General features: G+C 37.1%; 2 protein-coding genes across 2 annotated transcripts in view; one reads left to right on the forward strand and one right to left on the reverse strand.

Annotated features, from left to right (window-relative positions):
• NT5DC3 (5'-nucleotidase domain containing 3) overlaps window positions 1–16,934 on the forward strand; it is a 968,426-nt gene that overhangs the window by 925,067 nt on the left and 26,425 nt on the right. The window lies entirely within an intron of this gene.
• Window positions 1–16,934, reverse strand: part of STAB2 (stabilin 2) — a 922,612-nt gene that overhangs the window by 61,421 nt on the left and 844,257 nt on the right. The window contains exon 66 of the mRNA XM_044087850.1: window positions 3,492–3,602. Coding sequence (XP_043943785.1) covers window positions 3,492–3,602 — 111 coding nt within the window. The remainder of the gene's footprint in view (window positions 1–3,491; window positions 3,603–16,934) is intronic.

Consider the following 16,934-nt stretch of genomic DNA (forward strand, 5'->3'; position numbering starts at 1 on the left):
CTCCGAGTATGACTTTGTGTGTTTATGTGTTTGATTCATTGTTGTGATAGCTTTATGTGAGACTGGTTTTGTGGTGTGTGTAGTTGCCTTTTCCTCCTGTCTGGTCTTGCCAGTCCTGAGTTGAGAGAGCTCAGCCTCCAGTTTGGCTAAATAGCTGCATCTCTCGCAAGTATTTGTGTTATGTGGGAGGAGGAGAGGGTTGTCAGTGTACATGAGGCAATTGTAACATTGCCTCAATATTCCCAAATTCACCAACTGGACAGGAGAGGACGCCAGCATCTGGCCCTTCCACATGCTAGAGAAATTTAGAAGTTATTGTTATTTCTCCTCTGGGAGATGATGGGGGTTCTTATTGAGAGAAATATCCTATAAACACTGTCTGGTTAAGTGACTTGCTCAAGGTCACACAGTAGGCAAAGAATGGCTGAGGGAGTCAAACCCTGTATCGCAGCCTTTAATTCTCTGTACCAACTGACATTTTTTAACCAGGTCTAGAATATCAGTTTCCAGTAATCACACTCAATTAGTCATCTTACAACACCAAACTGTTCCAGACCACTGAGAAAAATATTTGTAAATTCATTAGTGTTTCTGACACCAGAACCCACTGCTGTAACTTACTTCAGAGAACACATAGGTAGCTAGTAACAGGCCGAGCTGTCCTAATGCTTGCAGTTTAAGTCTATGAATTAGTGACCCAGCACACTGAGCCCTCTCTAGCATCACTCTCAATAAGAATCCTCATCTTCTCCATCGAGAAGAAATAACAATAACATCTCTAAGTGAGGGAAGATAATTCATTGACTCTACCATTGGTGAAAAAGTATCCTGAAATATGGTTGGATGCCTTTGTTCCCTTGAATTTCTCCTTATTTGTTTTGACTTTTATTTATTTTCACTTTTTCAAGTACAGACCCTATGAGTTCTGAAAATACTCCCTTTATCTTTTAAAAATGTACAATTTCTAGATAATTAGAGATCAAATTTCTTTTTCATTTTAAACATTGTAATTAAAGTGCACAAAAAATAATCTGCCAAACATAAGAACATTTTTTCTAATTAACATTTTTCTAATTAAAATTTAACTGTCTGCTGTTAGATCAGCCCTTCAGTAATCCAAAACCACTTTTCAGATTGATACTCATCCCCCAAAGTAACCATAATTTGACAGTATCTGCAGATAAATTCATCCAATCCTCAAACTGTAATATCTGACATATGTATGTTAAAAATATAGAACCAGCACTCGTCCTTGCAAATGTCAGTAATACTCCATCTTTCCTAGGAAAGAACCCCTTCCTTACAAATATTTGTGGTCTCTCTTAGCTATTCCTGTATACATCACTAATTTGCAGTCCACTGATCCACTTAAATTTGTTCAGCAGTGTCTTCTGTGTAACTCAGTCAAAGCTTTCTCTGAAATCCATGTGTATCACATTAGCTGGACTGTCCTTATCAACACTGCAGTAGATTAGTATGAGATCACCTAGACAGAAAGTCATAAATTATAAGATTATTATCCCCTAAATAGTTGATGGTCTTTCCCTTTTTTTTCCATAAACCATTCTACTGCAGAGGTAAAACTGAGCTACCTTAGTTATCTGGATTGTTTGACTGAGCTTCATCACATAATCCCACTCTTACTGCTGACATTTTAGGGTTTGATACTAGTCCCTTGTTAAATGAACTCAAACACCACTTACAACAACTACAGCAAAGTGCTTACATATAACAGGAACACATTATCTGGTTCCTGTCATACTTCTCAACCCTTCCGTAACAAAATGCACATGGTAGAATTGTACCTGTTAATATATGGCAGCTGACAAGTATTACTGTGAAATTCTGGAACAACATCCATTTCTGCAATTATACAGTAGTCATCAGGTAAAGAAACATTAGGTGTATTACAGGAAAAAAAAAAAAACAAGAAACAGTGATATAATAGCAAGCAAGTAGGTGCCCATTAAGGGAGCTAGAAATCCCAGCAGATGTCCAGTTTAATTATAATTAAAGTAGATATCTTAACTGAATAGCTTCCATTTTTTTTGGTTGTAAACAGGATCACTACATGGAATTATTTTCCTTACTAATAGTAGACTCCAATCTATAATTAAATGAATATGTTGCAGTCTGATCAGTTTTGCAGACTATGTTGTATACTTTGCTCACAAGTCTTTTTATAAAATAAAATGTTTTATTAGATACTGCACAGAATCTAGAGCATGTATATAAATGCATGGCATTTCTGTAATTAGCTGAACCCAAGAACTGATTTATAATTTATAAAACTTCTAATATCTGTAATGTGATGTAGAACCCTAAAGCACAGAAATCTTCTGCACTCAGAAGAATTCTCAGAGTCAGAATGGATGTACAAAAGAAAAATGGACACTTTGCTAATGATTAACATAAAAAATAAGAGGAGGATCTATTAAGTTTATGACGGGAATGTGAGACAGCTAGACAACGTGCAGCCCTGCACAGAATAAGATGGATTTGCACTAATTCAAATTCACTAAGCGCTGAGGAAACAAATTAGTTGGGAGTTTGCTATGCAGAACAGGCATGAAGATTTGTTGGAGAAGTGTGATGTGTTGGTTTCACATGTGCATGACAATTAGGCTTCACACACTGGAATTTGGTACATCGCACAAAAAACAGGACTGTTCTCCACACTACATCTTACATAAGAAGGTAAGCTGCATTTTAGCTGGAAACTGCTGCTAGGAAGTTCGCTGACACATAAGCTTTGTTTGATGAGACTAAAAACTGAGCATTCATCTGTTTGAGCTGGCAGCATGGGTGGATATAAAAAGATAAAAGATCCTACAGCACTTACTATAAAAGGCCTGAGGAACTTCCATCCTGCCCTGGCCTAGTTACACCTAATCAGTACAAACATTGATTTGGAGCTTCCCGGTAAAATGGTTATAGTGCTAGTGGGATTAATCCCATCAACAAAAATATGGAAAATAAAAAAATGAAATAAACTTAAACCACAGTAGTGGGAAATCAGTTCTGAATAATTAAAGCATGGGTGTAGTGTTCTTAATATGATTTTTGCTCACTCCTCTTGATGCTGAATGCATCCCAGAAATAAATTATGTAGTTATACGTTACAGGTGAACATAATACAGCACTGTTAATGCTCTCCAAAGTAACATTTAACATGAGGCTACATCGGAATAAATCTAACTAGTAAGTTGTGCATGACATCTCTTAATAAGTGCACCATTTGTTAATGTTTGTATTCTGTTTCCTAAGGAAAATATTAATTAGCAAGGACATCTTTTCACAATAATAGTAACAAAACCTAAACTGAATAAGCATTTGCATGCACAACACAACATGTACTATGCTTACAGCACTGACATTGAAGAAATGATTCTTTAGCTTGGTAATTCTCTTGAAAAGGTACAAAACTGATGTTCTGAGAAATTATTATCTTTTGTTACAGAATATGTTGTTACATTTGATGGGATACTTACTGGTGGTTCTGGTGGAGCTATTAATGGCTCTGATATCACGTGGATAATTCCATTCGATGCAATGTAATCCCAGTTGACAATTGTCTTTCCATTTACATACCTTGTTTTGTTCTGATGGATAAGAGATATATTAAAATGGTGTTACACAATGCCAAGACTGAGGTTTTAAGACATCTGTGATTGTTACATCTAAGGAATAATAAAGCAGCATAATGTATACAATACGCATGTTCAAGTGCAGCAGATATCTTAGTCCTGTGTAAGCAAGTGGCAATTTTAGATTCGTTTGTTAGTAAAATATATCGTTCAAGAACAGTACTTGTTAAAAATATTACTTAACTCTATTCTGGACCTAGTTAACTTTTCTCAAGCCCATACCATTTACACTTCAAAAAGAGTAATAATTAATCAATTTATTCATTTATTGTCTGATTACACACTGACTCCACAGGGGAGCTCTAACCTATCCCATCACTCACCAGGCACAAGAGAGAAAAATTGACTTTCCTCTGTACTACATCTGACATGAGAAGTTAAGTTATAGTTTAGCTGGAAACTACTGCTAGGAAATGTACTCATACACAAGCTTTGCTTGATGAAATATTTAACTGAGGATTTATGTGTCTCAGCACAGGCATACACACCATGAACAACTATATGCAGTCTGTAAAATATGCAAATCTTCAGACCACCAATGTCATGATTTCAGATGAGATGCCTATGGCAGGCCTTTCAGAGGGGGATGTAGCTCAAGTGTAGAATGCATGCTTTGCATATCTGAGGTCCTGGGTTCAATCTCCAGTATCTCCATAGCAATTCAGTCCTGTACAACCACTTAAATAATTGCAGAGAAATGGCAGTACCTGACCAAATTAAACCCAGGTCTGGCTGGAGAAATAAATCACCTTGGTGGACAATGCATTATACAACAGAAGTAAGAAATTCCTGTCTAGAAGCAAGTTGAAGGGTGCACAACAGAAAAATCTGTCATTAGTATCAACAAGGTGGAATGGACACTCTAAATTGGCCCTAGGTGTGAGTGTGTGCATGTGTGTGCCTTCTGTGGAAGGGGTTGGCAACTCGGGCTGTAAAACTCACTGCTAAAAACTCATGAGCAGGATGGCCGACATGGTGATCCTTACCCCCCCCCGAAACCGGGAAAAGAAAGAGTATCAACAAGAAAATCAGGAAACTACTCAAATCATCAAAAGCTAAATACAATACTAAAATAGCCTCCCAAGCAAAGGATAACCACAAAGCATTTTTAGATATGTCCAAAATCTTAAGGGAAAAGCTCAACAATATGCTGAATTGACTGTGGATGGCAATACCTATACTCAGTCAGAAGAAATAGTAAACCTGTAGGCTGACAAATTCAGCTCAAATTTCACCCCCTCATCACCTCTGGTCACTCCCCAAGAAATACTCCCTACCATACCTTTGCCTAGATCACAAAATAACAGGTCATCACTGCACTTTCTAAAGCTAGAAACACAGCATCAATGGGTCCTGACAGAATCCCAGGGTGCCTGTTAAATAGCTAGAAACATGACCTAGCAGACCCACTCAGATCTCTATTTAACCACAGTCTCAAGACAGGCTTTGTACCTGTAGAGTGGAGGACAGCAACAGTCAACCCTCTGCACAAGGGGGACCATCAATGGACCCAGGAAACTATCAACCCGTAAGTCTGACTAGCCAAATATGCAAGGCTATGGAAACCCTAACCTTGGACATAATTAAGAAATTCATAGGAAATCATCAGACTCTAGACCTAACCCAGTTCAACTTCAGCAAGAGCAGGTCCAGCCTGCTCAGTCTGGTGGACTTCTTTGAGAAAGTCACCAAGGCCATGGTGCAAAAATGAGCCATGGATGAGAATAAGACAGTGCATACCACCTACCTTGACCTGACCAAGGCATTTGACACAATACTCTACTCAGGTATTCACAAAATTGGGCATAAACCTCTACATTACCAGGTGGATAGCCAAATGGCTCATGGATAGGATACATGTTATTAGAGTGAGGGAATTTACATCCAGCTTGAGGCCAATCACCAGTGAAGGATAACAGGGCTCAGTAATGGGCCTCTTCTTGTTTGGGATATACTTTTCAGATGTCAGGGCAAATATAGATGGCTTTTGGGTGACCAAGTTTGCTAATGATTGCAGGTTGAGGGCAATCATTGACTCCGTAAACGATGCTGATATCCTATAGAAAAGACTGACACAGACTAATTATTGGTGTCAGAGCCATGGCCTCAAGCTAAATGCAAAGAAATGCATAACAATACCCTTTGGAAAATCAAATAGCATTGTAAATTACAGCATTGATAGCACCCTCCCAAGAGTGGACCAGTGATGAGAAATCTGGGTACTCAGATAGATAGTAATCTGAACTTTTGACCACATTGTGTCCATGGTGGTGAGGAAACCCTTCTGTGTGGCTTAACTTATAACTAAGGGCATGGCATCCAGATCTAAGGATGTCATAATACTGCTGTACTCAGCCCTCATTAGACCAATAATCAAATACAATGGGGTTCCTCTCCAAAAAATATGTAGGGTATAACCAACATGTCATTTGCAGACTGATTAAAAGCCCTACCACTATATTCACTTTCCTATTGATTACTAAGGTGTGATCTATGTCTCACCTACAAGGCAGTGTCTGACCCATCCCTGATGGAAATGTTGCATATTCACAAAACTGATTGCATGAAGGTTACCCACTCCAAAAATCTAAACCTGATCTCTGGCATGACTAGATCATGCTGGAGAGACAGATATGTATCCCAAAGTTTGCCCCTTTTCTGGAATAAGCTTCCTATTCATGAGAAGCACAGACTTTCCCTGACCATCTTCAAGTGCAATCTGGACTAATGGATGGGAAAATGCAAATTCACTCCTGGGATGCTGTCCATGTTCCTTATGGACAGAGGCAGTCTGTAAAATTTGTCAAAACCCTGCTTGTGACCCTGGTTTTCTTTCCCCTACAAATAGAAAATTGGGTAAGATCTGGGTAAAACTGGTTAGGCTTGTAAGGGCTCTCCAGCTGTTCTTCTAGTAACCTCTTATGAACTTATGAACCTATGAGAGGAAACAGGAACTCCACAAAAACTATTTTCCATCTCCAAAATGGGGGACATTATCTGTCATAATGTGGAAGAAATGGGCAAAGGGTAGAATACTTAGTAATAGCCTACTCAGAACTTTAGCAAAGGAGCTCACAAGATGGATAAAATGTGTTACTTTGTACTTAATCTGATGTAATAGTATGATTCAGTATTATTCACCATGGATATTAGTTAAAACAAAATTTCAGCACTGTTTGTGTACTATACCCTTTTGCTGAGAAACAGTGAGGAACATGGATTTTTTAAGACTCAAAATGAGTAATGTTCCTGATACTGTAGTACACCTAAGAGGTGTAAATGAAAACGCACATGGAAGACGCAAAGAAGGCATGCAGTGTTATACAGAAAAGGCACCCCATCTGAGAACTGAAGTACCAAATGCTGTGAGATGGTGGTCCTGACTACTGTACAACTGTAACACCGAAAATGCTTTCTAAATCTGTTTAAATCTTAACATAGATGTCTCTGTATTTTTATGTATTCACAAAATATATATATATATATATATATATATATATATATATATATATATATATATATTCCTTGTCATATGCCACACAAAACCAAATTATTTAATTTGGTTACATTTCGCCTCTGTAAAACATTCACATATATGCATTTTAACTTTCTCACAGAAACATATATTTTAATGAAAAATAAGGAATATTTAGCTTATCTGCTGGCTAATTTTGGCTTCTGGATAAACTGCAGTCAACTTAATTAAAAGCTGATATTTTTCATTCAGCAACTAAATTTGTTTGATGTGGCCAGTGATGTTTTCTACAAGGGCACCTGTTGCTAAGTAACATAGTTTACTTATTACTTCCTTAGATAACCCTGAAAACAGGTAGTGCTTAGTCAAATATGGGTACTAGTATCAGCTTGTTGGCTAGTAATTTCCTAAATTCCCATGAGAAAAGATTGGCTGTATCATTACAAAACCTGCATCATTCATTCTTGAGCTGATATGTAATTTTTTGATTATAAATAATACATCTTTCCTTAGTTCACTTCCCTGGTGCTAAAACATTTCAAGTCTTTCCAAGTCTTAAAACACCTACTCAACTTAGAAAAGTAACCATCTCTCTTTAGCTTCTCTGTTTTAACTCCAGTGTACCATTAGCAATACAATTATTAAAGATTTTGTTTTCTGTTTATTAACACATCTTAGTGGTTTTTTTTGGTATTTTAGATCTTATTACTGTAATTGTGCAGCAAATTTTACTCTTAAAAAATCTCTACTTTAGTTATCTGCCAGTTTTTTCACATACTAATCCCTGATGTTTAGCTCATGGAGGAATCAATTTATCACAGTAATCTGTTTAATTAATTTGATCAAACCTACAGAAGAAACCCAAAAGAAAATGTTTTTCACAGTAAGAGAAGACACCTACCATAAAAGTAGGGGAAAAGCCACCGACATCTTCTGAATTTATATATGTCAGCTCTACTGTTGCACAAATACAAATCACTGCAATTGCAGACTTAGTGGCCACACCTGCAGAGATTCCCTAATAAAAACAGTAATCAGCGAGTTCATATTGGGGAGCTGGGGCTCAAACAACTGTAGAGAAGCCATGCCAGTGACAAATATTATAATAATAATTGTTGATCTTTGAAAAAAAAAAAAAAAACATTTTTCAGCTTCTGAATTTCAGAATTCGTCAGCTTCCATACTTACTTTGGTCTGACAGTCATAGTCTCAGACCAGCAGTTTGTTTTTACTTTGTTTTGGGTTGGTTTGTGTTCTGCTACCAGTTGCTACCTTGAAGGCTCTCCACAAACATCACCCAACTTCTGAGCTTCGCAAATCTTTTCTAAATCTGCATTTTTTTAATTTCTATTTACCTTTTTTCCAGTTGGAAGAAATACTGTTCAAGGTTAAATAAGTCTTCATTGGGCTGTGCTACAGAAACTACCAGTGTATTAAAAATATCTTTTGTAAGCTACTCTCATACAGTTTATTCATGATACCTAATTATACCAGCTAAAATAACTACGTATTTTCTACTCAAGATGGAAGACATTCTGCTTTTCAGTTGCAGACTGCAGACATGACACATTCCTTTTGGTATTGCAAATTTCTTTTTTTTTATTTGTTTCTTTTTTTTAACTGTTTTTGGTCCCTCCCCCTTGGACTTCATTTTGCCGTCCCAGCCCCCAGTGTCCTACATCCATGCTAGGTCGACCATATTATCACATACCTCTGACTTGCACCAGTATTATAGGTGCTGGTTGTAAATCCTAAGGGCATCCTGTTGGCTCATCAGTTTTTGCTTCTTTCCTGGGGGGGGGGTCTTTTTATGCCCTAACCATTCCCTGCCCTACTTCCCATGCTCTTTGATTACGTTTCAGGGCAATTATCTCTTTGAACTGTGTCACCCTAAGGGAACACCATCAACAAACACCTTCCCTGTCACTCTATCAGTCATATGAGCCTCTAATCTAACTCAGGTTGAGTGGGACGTGGTCAGGGCTTTATCTTTCTACACCATCAGAGCAGTGCAACAGTGCAAATTTCTTAAGCCATATTTGGATTTTATAAATAGCAAATATGTACTATATTGCAAATAATGATGATTAGTTTTTATTTGAGAAGCATTTAGAGGAGAGCAACTTTCACAGCTGAGGTGCTTCATTATGATTCCTGAATCTGTAACGGATATAATTGACTTCTGATGTAATTTAAAAGACTTTTATACCAAGCATTATCTGAATGTATTTGAAAAACTCATAAAAATAATAAAACCTAATCATAAGCCAAATATGTTCCTTAAAAATAGAAATTGTATTTGGCAGTGTTGCTACAATTAGATTATTGACTGTAAATGTCAATTTTTTTCTTCTAAATTTTTCATAATGTTTAGCTACATTTATATTTCAATAACTTAGCTTTAAATTAAAGTTTTTTTATTAATTTTTCTGTGATGATAAATGTAAATAATTTCTCTATGATGTTATAGTATATACGTTCTACTTTTTGTGGATGCTTTACTACAGTTGTGCCAAAATATTTTTTCTATATCAATGTATTCTAAAACAAAATAAAAAAATCCATGCTTCCACCTTTTCACAATGGCTGTTTAAATCACCAGATACACTTTCTTTACAATAAATATATTCTTTTATCTGCATTTATCTTTCAACTCGTAGCTCTAGATTATGTACTCGAGTTCTCATCTATCTCCTGTTTGAGACAGTATAGGACTCCGTGGAGGTACCGTACCTGATACTTTACTGCAAGCAAAGTAGGCCCTGACCTACTGATTTATTACAAGGGTTAGCCTGTTAAAGGGCTTTGGTAGAGAGCTGTCTGTCATGACCTGCCTGATGTGAAGCAGTATTACTTTAGGCCCAATGTCACTCTGGCTTCTGCTTATGCTAAATTATTTCCTTTCCAGAGAGCATTCTTTGCCTCCCATGCTGACATCTATATTTTTAAGGTCTCAGAATTCTACTTCAGTTAAAAATGCAAATAAATAGATTGCTTCACTGTCCCTGCACTTGACTTTTTTGCTCCTACCTTAGCTGAATTGAAAGTATGGGTCTTTGCTTTTCTGCTTTCTGGATTTTTTTTTGTCTTAATCAGTCAATAACAGGAGGGGGGTCTATATTAGTTCGCCGAAAATTATTTCCAGTGAACACCTCTTCATCGACACCTAACTGTCAAAAATCTCTTCTGCGAGTTATGGAATATTTCACAGGGCAATGAAGTAGTTGGCCAACTACACAACTTTGACCTTCTCCCCACTCTAGTGCGATCTCAAAGTTGGTATATATAGTTTGGGGGGTGTGGGGGTGAAGCCCCCCACACTGGGGTTTGATCTAATGTGTTGTGTGTTTCGTTGTGCTAAGGGCAGTTGTTTCATTGCCCTGGGAAAATTCCGTAAATCACGGAAGTGATTTTCATCGGTTAAGTGTCAATGAAGAGGTATTCACTGGAAATATCTTTTGGCGAAATAATATAGACCCACAGAAGGATATGTAATCAGTGACAGAAATTTATTTCCAAAGTATTAAGCAAACACTTAAGTAAACTGTTTGACTCTGCTCAAAATTCCGGACGAGTGGCACAACCAACAGTAGCTAAAGAGTCATAGCAACAAAGGAGTATACTAGACAGGCAATCACAGGGAAAATGAGATTCCTGGCCATCTACACCTTTAAGCAGACATACTTAAAAGTTCTTGTATCTTTTTTCAAGCACTTGATAGTCATCTTATCTTAAAGTCTTCTTCCACTCTGGAACACACTTATAAAAGAAACTAAAAAGGCATGGCACCCTGGCTTTGCTTTCTAAGTGCATAGACTTCATAGCAAGTTACATAGCAACACTCATCTGTTGGACAACATCTAGTTTAAAAAAAGTCAGCCTTGGAACTAAGATCTGAAAAGCCAGCTGATTATTACATATGCATAAAAGAAGGGACCAGAAACTGCAAGTCTGGTTAACTGAGCCCTCTTGGAAAATAATGGAATATTAGAAAAACATGGTACAAAGACACAAACTCACAATACATTACTCTGTTATAGAGTATGAGATCAAGCAAGGAAATACCATGGGTACTATTCCCGTAACATTTAAGAACTATTCCAATCTGCACAGAGGAAATGTAGTGGCAACACCGTTTTTAGAATAGTCAATAAATTCTGACACTATGCAAAACCCTTGGCTAATTAAAAGACTAAATGAAATAGGAATGCATTCCATCTGGTATATTTTAATAACTATATAAATAACAAATGTATTTATTTATTTATTTGACATTTGTTGACTGGGATAGTCTGACTGAGAAATTGCCCTTTTCAGCGGAGGCATGGGAAGAAAAGCTCCAAATGTATATAATCACAAGTAAAATAATGCAATAGTTTCAAACAGAAGTTACAGACATTTGCAGCACAAGGAAGGTAAAGTATTATATAATTCTAGATGAGTTTAGATAGACTATTAAGCAGTAGAACAGTAATACATAAACAACTGATAATGGACAATTAAACAGTAAAACCACAATATTTACATTATACTTTCAATTATACTGGGCCGAAGTAAGGCTAGCTAGGTTTCTTTTTTATACCGGCAGTGGCAGGACTACCAAGTGAGCGTTTAGGGAGATAGTAGCAATTGTTGATCTATGTACAGTATTTGGAGTGACAGAGGTAGAAGAAAAAAGTAATCAGGAGAGATGTTAAATAAGAAAGAAGGTTAGCGGGGGGAATTGAAGGAGCAGCAGTGAGAGAGGGGAGAGAGGCAGAAGTGAGTAAGAGAGGGAGGTGCATTAATAAAGGGGAAGTATTGTGTGGTCTGAGATAGTAGTAAGGTTTGGTGATCAGGGTTTCTTAGAGTTTAATTAGGGTGATTACAAGGGCAGGTCCAGGTGCTAGCTAGATGGTTTTTGAGAGCTGTTTTGAATTGTTTTCCATGGCTAATGCGTCTAATTGACAGGGGAAGTTTGTTCCAAGCAGGTGAGGGGAAGTAAGTATATAAGTTTTGTCCAAATGAACTTTCAGGTTTATAGATTTGTAAAAGATTCTGGTCAGTGCTTCTGAGAGTCCTGGGAGGGTTGTGGAGGGAGATAAGTGAAGATATCTCAGGACAGAAGGATTTATTATATAGGATGGAGTGAATGATCTTTATTTGAGAGAGAAGTAGTTGTTGCGGGAATTCTAACCAATTTAAAATTTTTACAGAAGGACAGTGGTAAGATTTAATGGTATGATTCATAGTGACTCTAGCAACTTTATTATAAGTAGTTTCAAGTTTTTTTAGGAGGGTGGTTTGAAGGCTAGTCAGAATTTGTGAGCTGTAAGAAAGGCAGGGGAGGGGTAGGTTTGAGTGAGAGAGATTTTTGAGTAATTTGTAAGGAATTTTTGTTTCTGTATGGTCTTCCTAGTTTTTGATGAGCTTTCTTTATGCAATTGAGAATATGGAGGTCATATTTGAGTTGGTCATCTAAGATGACCCCCAGAGGTTTTGTATGGGATTCTACTGTGATGTTAGTATTGTTGTGGGATGTGATTGTGAATGATGATTTGAGGTGGTTGTATGATTTAGGTAGGAATAGTAGGCATTTAGTTTTATTTGGGTTTAGAATTAGTTGGTTACTGGACAGCCAGTTTTCAATTTCTTTGAAGGATTTTTGGGTTAGGGTGTTCAGGTCAGAGAGGTTGTCAGCAGTTGTGAGGACTGTAGAATCATATTCACATTGTATAGGAGATGATTCTGGAAAGGCTGAATGTAGGGGATTGATAAAAATGTTAAACAGTAATGGACCGAGTATTGATCCTTGAGGTACTGAAGCAAAAAAATCCAGATGACCACCACAGCTTAAAAGAACAGTTATTTAATTTTAGACAAGCGCTTTCACATAAAACATTACGCTTTCTCAAGTCTTCAATAAAAATGTAGTCACACACACACTTTATATAGTCAAACCACATCAATTAAGTAATTTAAACTCAGTTAATACATTAATTAAAAGTTTTAATAAACCAATTACTTAAAATTCAATAGTAAATTCATTTAAAGAAGGGGAGCTTCCATCTCTGGTTTTATACATACATAATTCATAGTTCAAGCCTGGAAATAGATGCGCTTGCAGTTTTAAAATCCACTTCAGCTCTACCCGTTCCACTTGATTGTTTAAATTCCCTCCTTTCTTATCTTTCACTACTATTTGCAAAACCCTAAACCCAAATTCATGTGCAGGAAATTCCACAATATGTTTAGCCAATGCATTCAGTTTATTTTTATTTTGATATCATGTACATGTTGATATATCCTGTCTCTAAGGCGTTTTTGTGTTTTTCCTACATAAAAACACTTGCATTGTTTGTACTCTGCTGTATAAACAAAATTAGTTGTATTACAAGTGGCATATAACCTGAGCTGAAAAATAAAGGTAAGAACTGAGTGTTTAAAATCTTGAACTATGTGTATATAATGACACATTCTGCAGCTTTTACAGGGATATGTTTCTAGTTTATTCAAAACCACAGCCTTACTCTATAATTACAAAGTAGCTGTTTCAAGTTACTTTTATTTTTATATGCAAAGCAGGAACTTCACCTATTATTTTCTCTGTTTGTCTATCAGTTGTCAGAAAATGCCAGTTATTCTTAATTATACTACAAACCTAATTGCTGTCACTGGCATACCTAGTAATAAAGCGCATTTTATTCTTGTTTGGGGCCGCATTTGTTGCTTGTACCAAATTTATACCACTTTTTTCATTGCTTATTTGAACAATATCATGCTTAGCCTTTTGGAAAACAGTTTCCTTGTAACCCCTGTCTATAAACAATTGATGTGAGTAACCAAATTCATTCTCCCTGTCTGCATGTGTATTACATATGTTCTTAGCTCTATTTAATTGTCCTTTGACAATACTAGGGAACACATGTCTAGGGTGCATACTATTGTAGTTCAAGAGACTATTTTTCCAGCAGGTCTTATGAAACAACTTAGTATTCATCTTACCTAGCATGTGTCAATACACGGAGACATCCAGGAAGTCACTGCTCTCATAGGAATAAGACACTGTAAATCTTAAGAAGTCTGTTGTGGACTCCAAAAACTTAATGAAGTCTGTTAGAAGAGGTAACTCTCCATCACACAACATAAAAGTATCATCAACAAAGCGCCTATACATTTTTATGTGTATTTCATAAGCACCATTGAATAAATGCTCTCTCTCCTAGTAATAGACAACCATGTTAGCATATGAATTTGTGCAGGGATACCTTGAGGTACTCCAATCTTGATCGGGAGAGCATGAGATAGGGTGGAAAGCCATTTAACTTATTGTTGTCTGTCTGTAAGAGAGCTGATAACTAGGAGATAGTTGAACTTGAGAGATTTAGGGCAGAGAGTTTAGCCAGAAGCAGGGAGCAGGAGATGGTGTTGAAAGCTTTGGATAGATCAAGGAAAAGAAAAGATACCAGTTTGTTGTTATCTGATAGTATTAGTGAAGGAGATGAGAGCAGTAGAGGTCCTTTGTTTAGGGCGAAAGCCATGATGTGTGGAGGTAAGCAAGTTTTCTTGTATTAGGTAATTTATGAATTGTTTGTGTACGCATTTCTCCTGAATTTCGGAGCGAGGAGATAGAATTGCAATACGCCTGAAGTTTGAAAGTTCAGTGAAGCTGCCACCTTTGTAAATGGGTATGGTATAAGAACTGTTACCAGATAGATGGTACTTTGGATTCAGTTAAAGAGAGAGAGATAGTGTTAGAAGAATATGTATTAATGTATATGTTTAGTGCTTATTAGAAGCTAAAAGGGTTAATGCATTTCATTCTATTTTATGTACAGCTCAATTCTGTATGAAATTATAAGATGCTTTTCAAACTGCAGTATGCTTTCTGAAACTGCAAGATGCACTCTGACCTAGTATTTGCTAGCACAGCAAAATTCATGTTTATGCCTTTTGGAAATGTACTGAGAAGCAGGTGATTATCTGCTAGGTCAGGACAATGAATGAATAGTGAATGAATAGAACAATACTGTTTTCTATAATGTGATTGAATATGAACAATCAGCCCTGCTCGTGTTATGAGAACATGCACAGCTGCGGAAAAGAAGAGATACATCAGACAAAAGACTACTTGAAGAAATGAACTGCAATCTGTACTTGCTTTGTGCTCAAATTAGCCATAGTACCTTGAATGGTAACATTGCATAGTAAAAGTTGTATCTGACCAGTGGTCGTCAAGGCCATGTTGTTTTTCTTAGGAAGTTTTTTTGTAAACTTGATATGCCAGCAGAAAATCATGGACAAACAGCTGCTGAGAAATAATATTGAAAGAACTTGTGATTTATTACATCAGCTTAGTAGGCAATACCTTGTAAGAAATGTATAAAAGTAGTTTCACTTCCTGATTCTAGTTAGACAACCTCTGTATTAGCATGTTTTTGTCTCATTGCTGTAAGATTAAAGTGCCTTAACCTGAACCTGCCATGTGTTGATCATTTTGAAGTTATTTTTCCTTTGACAGATTGGTCCTTCATACCGGAACTCTCACTTCGCCTCAGGTCAGATGGGCCAGGTGGCATGAAACCATACGGGGAAGAAACCACATCTGTTCTTCTGCTTTGAAAGACCTCCGACTGAATTGTCGTTCAAAAGAGGCCAGCAACTTTTCTGAGCTGCGACTGGAGGACGAGTCGGTAACGAATCAGAGACGGTCAATCACGGAGGCTCAGGTAAGGTGAGATTTACCTTTTTTCTGTTTTAGATCAGGGACTTGATTGAAAATATCTGTCAGGAGATTTGGTTTGTACAAGTCAGGGACAGAAAGATTGCAGTCTTGTCATAGATCAGGGAAACAGAATAGGTAAGACAGTTATTCTAGATAAACTGTAAAACAGAAAATCCTGGTACCACATGAGAATAAGAAGGGTTACGCAACATTTTTTCTTTAACAAATCAACAATATGGGTAATAAGTGCCCAAAAAGTTCCCAAAACCCACCACTAACTGAAGACGCAAAATATATGCAATCACAGCATGCCGACAATATTACGTACTATACAAGATGGGTTAATAAATATGAATTTGATGGCAAATTAGAAAAATCCTCGCTTATTAAACTTATCAAACAGCTTAAAGCTGACGCAAAAGGTCAGGTAAAAAAGCAACGTCAATTGGGGGTTCCTCAGGCACCCAGGTGGATTGAGGAAGCAAACCGTAGGGAGCAAAAAAGTAATAATTCAAAAGCTATGTTTCTAGATAAAGAAGACAATAATTTGGTGATAGCATCAGCCCCTCCACCCCCTCCACTTCCTGCACCAGAATATGAAGCGAGTGGACAAGCTGGTCCACCTCCGCTATACCCAGCTGTTACCGCAAAGCCAAGACCGTATGTTAGAGATCCCATTGAGACTAGGTCTCAAACACGTAACATAAGAGGAGATATTGAGTTATATGAAATAAATAAAAATTCACGAGCTATGAGTGAAGAAGAGATATGTCCACTCATAGAAGTACCAAATCCGCAGGCAGGACAGGCAGGACAGGACCCAACTCTTCTAGTATATAGAGCGTGGACACCGGAAGACATCCGGAAAGCCACAGAGGGAATTCCCCATCCGAAAGTTAATTTTAGAAAATTCTTAGAAGACTTACAGGGCATGAGGTTAAGTTATCATTTGAATGGAGAAGAAGTAGAAAAAGTAGTCAGACAGATCGTAGGTCCAGATTGGCACATGATCAGTGGCAACTGGAATCCCCATGATGCAGAGCATAAGCCACTCCCACATAGCAATGCAGAATTGGATAACAGAGTGAAAGGTCTAACAGACTGAATC

This window comes from Protopterus annectens, chromosome 11.part0 (genome assembly GCF_019279795.1).
Source record: "Protopterus annectens isolate FY-2018-M chromosome 11.part0, PAN1.0, whole genome shotgun sequence".
Lineage (NCBI taxonomy): Eukaryota > Metazoa > Chordata > Ceratodontiformes > Protopteridae > Protopterus > Protopterus annectens.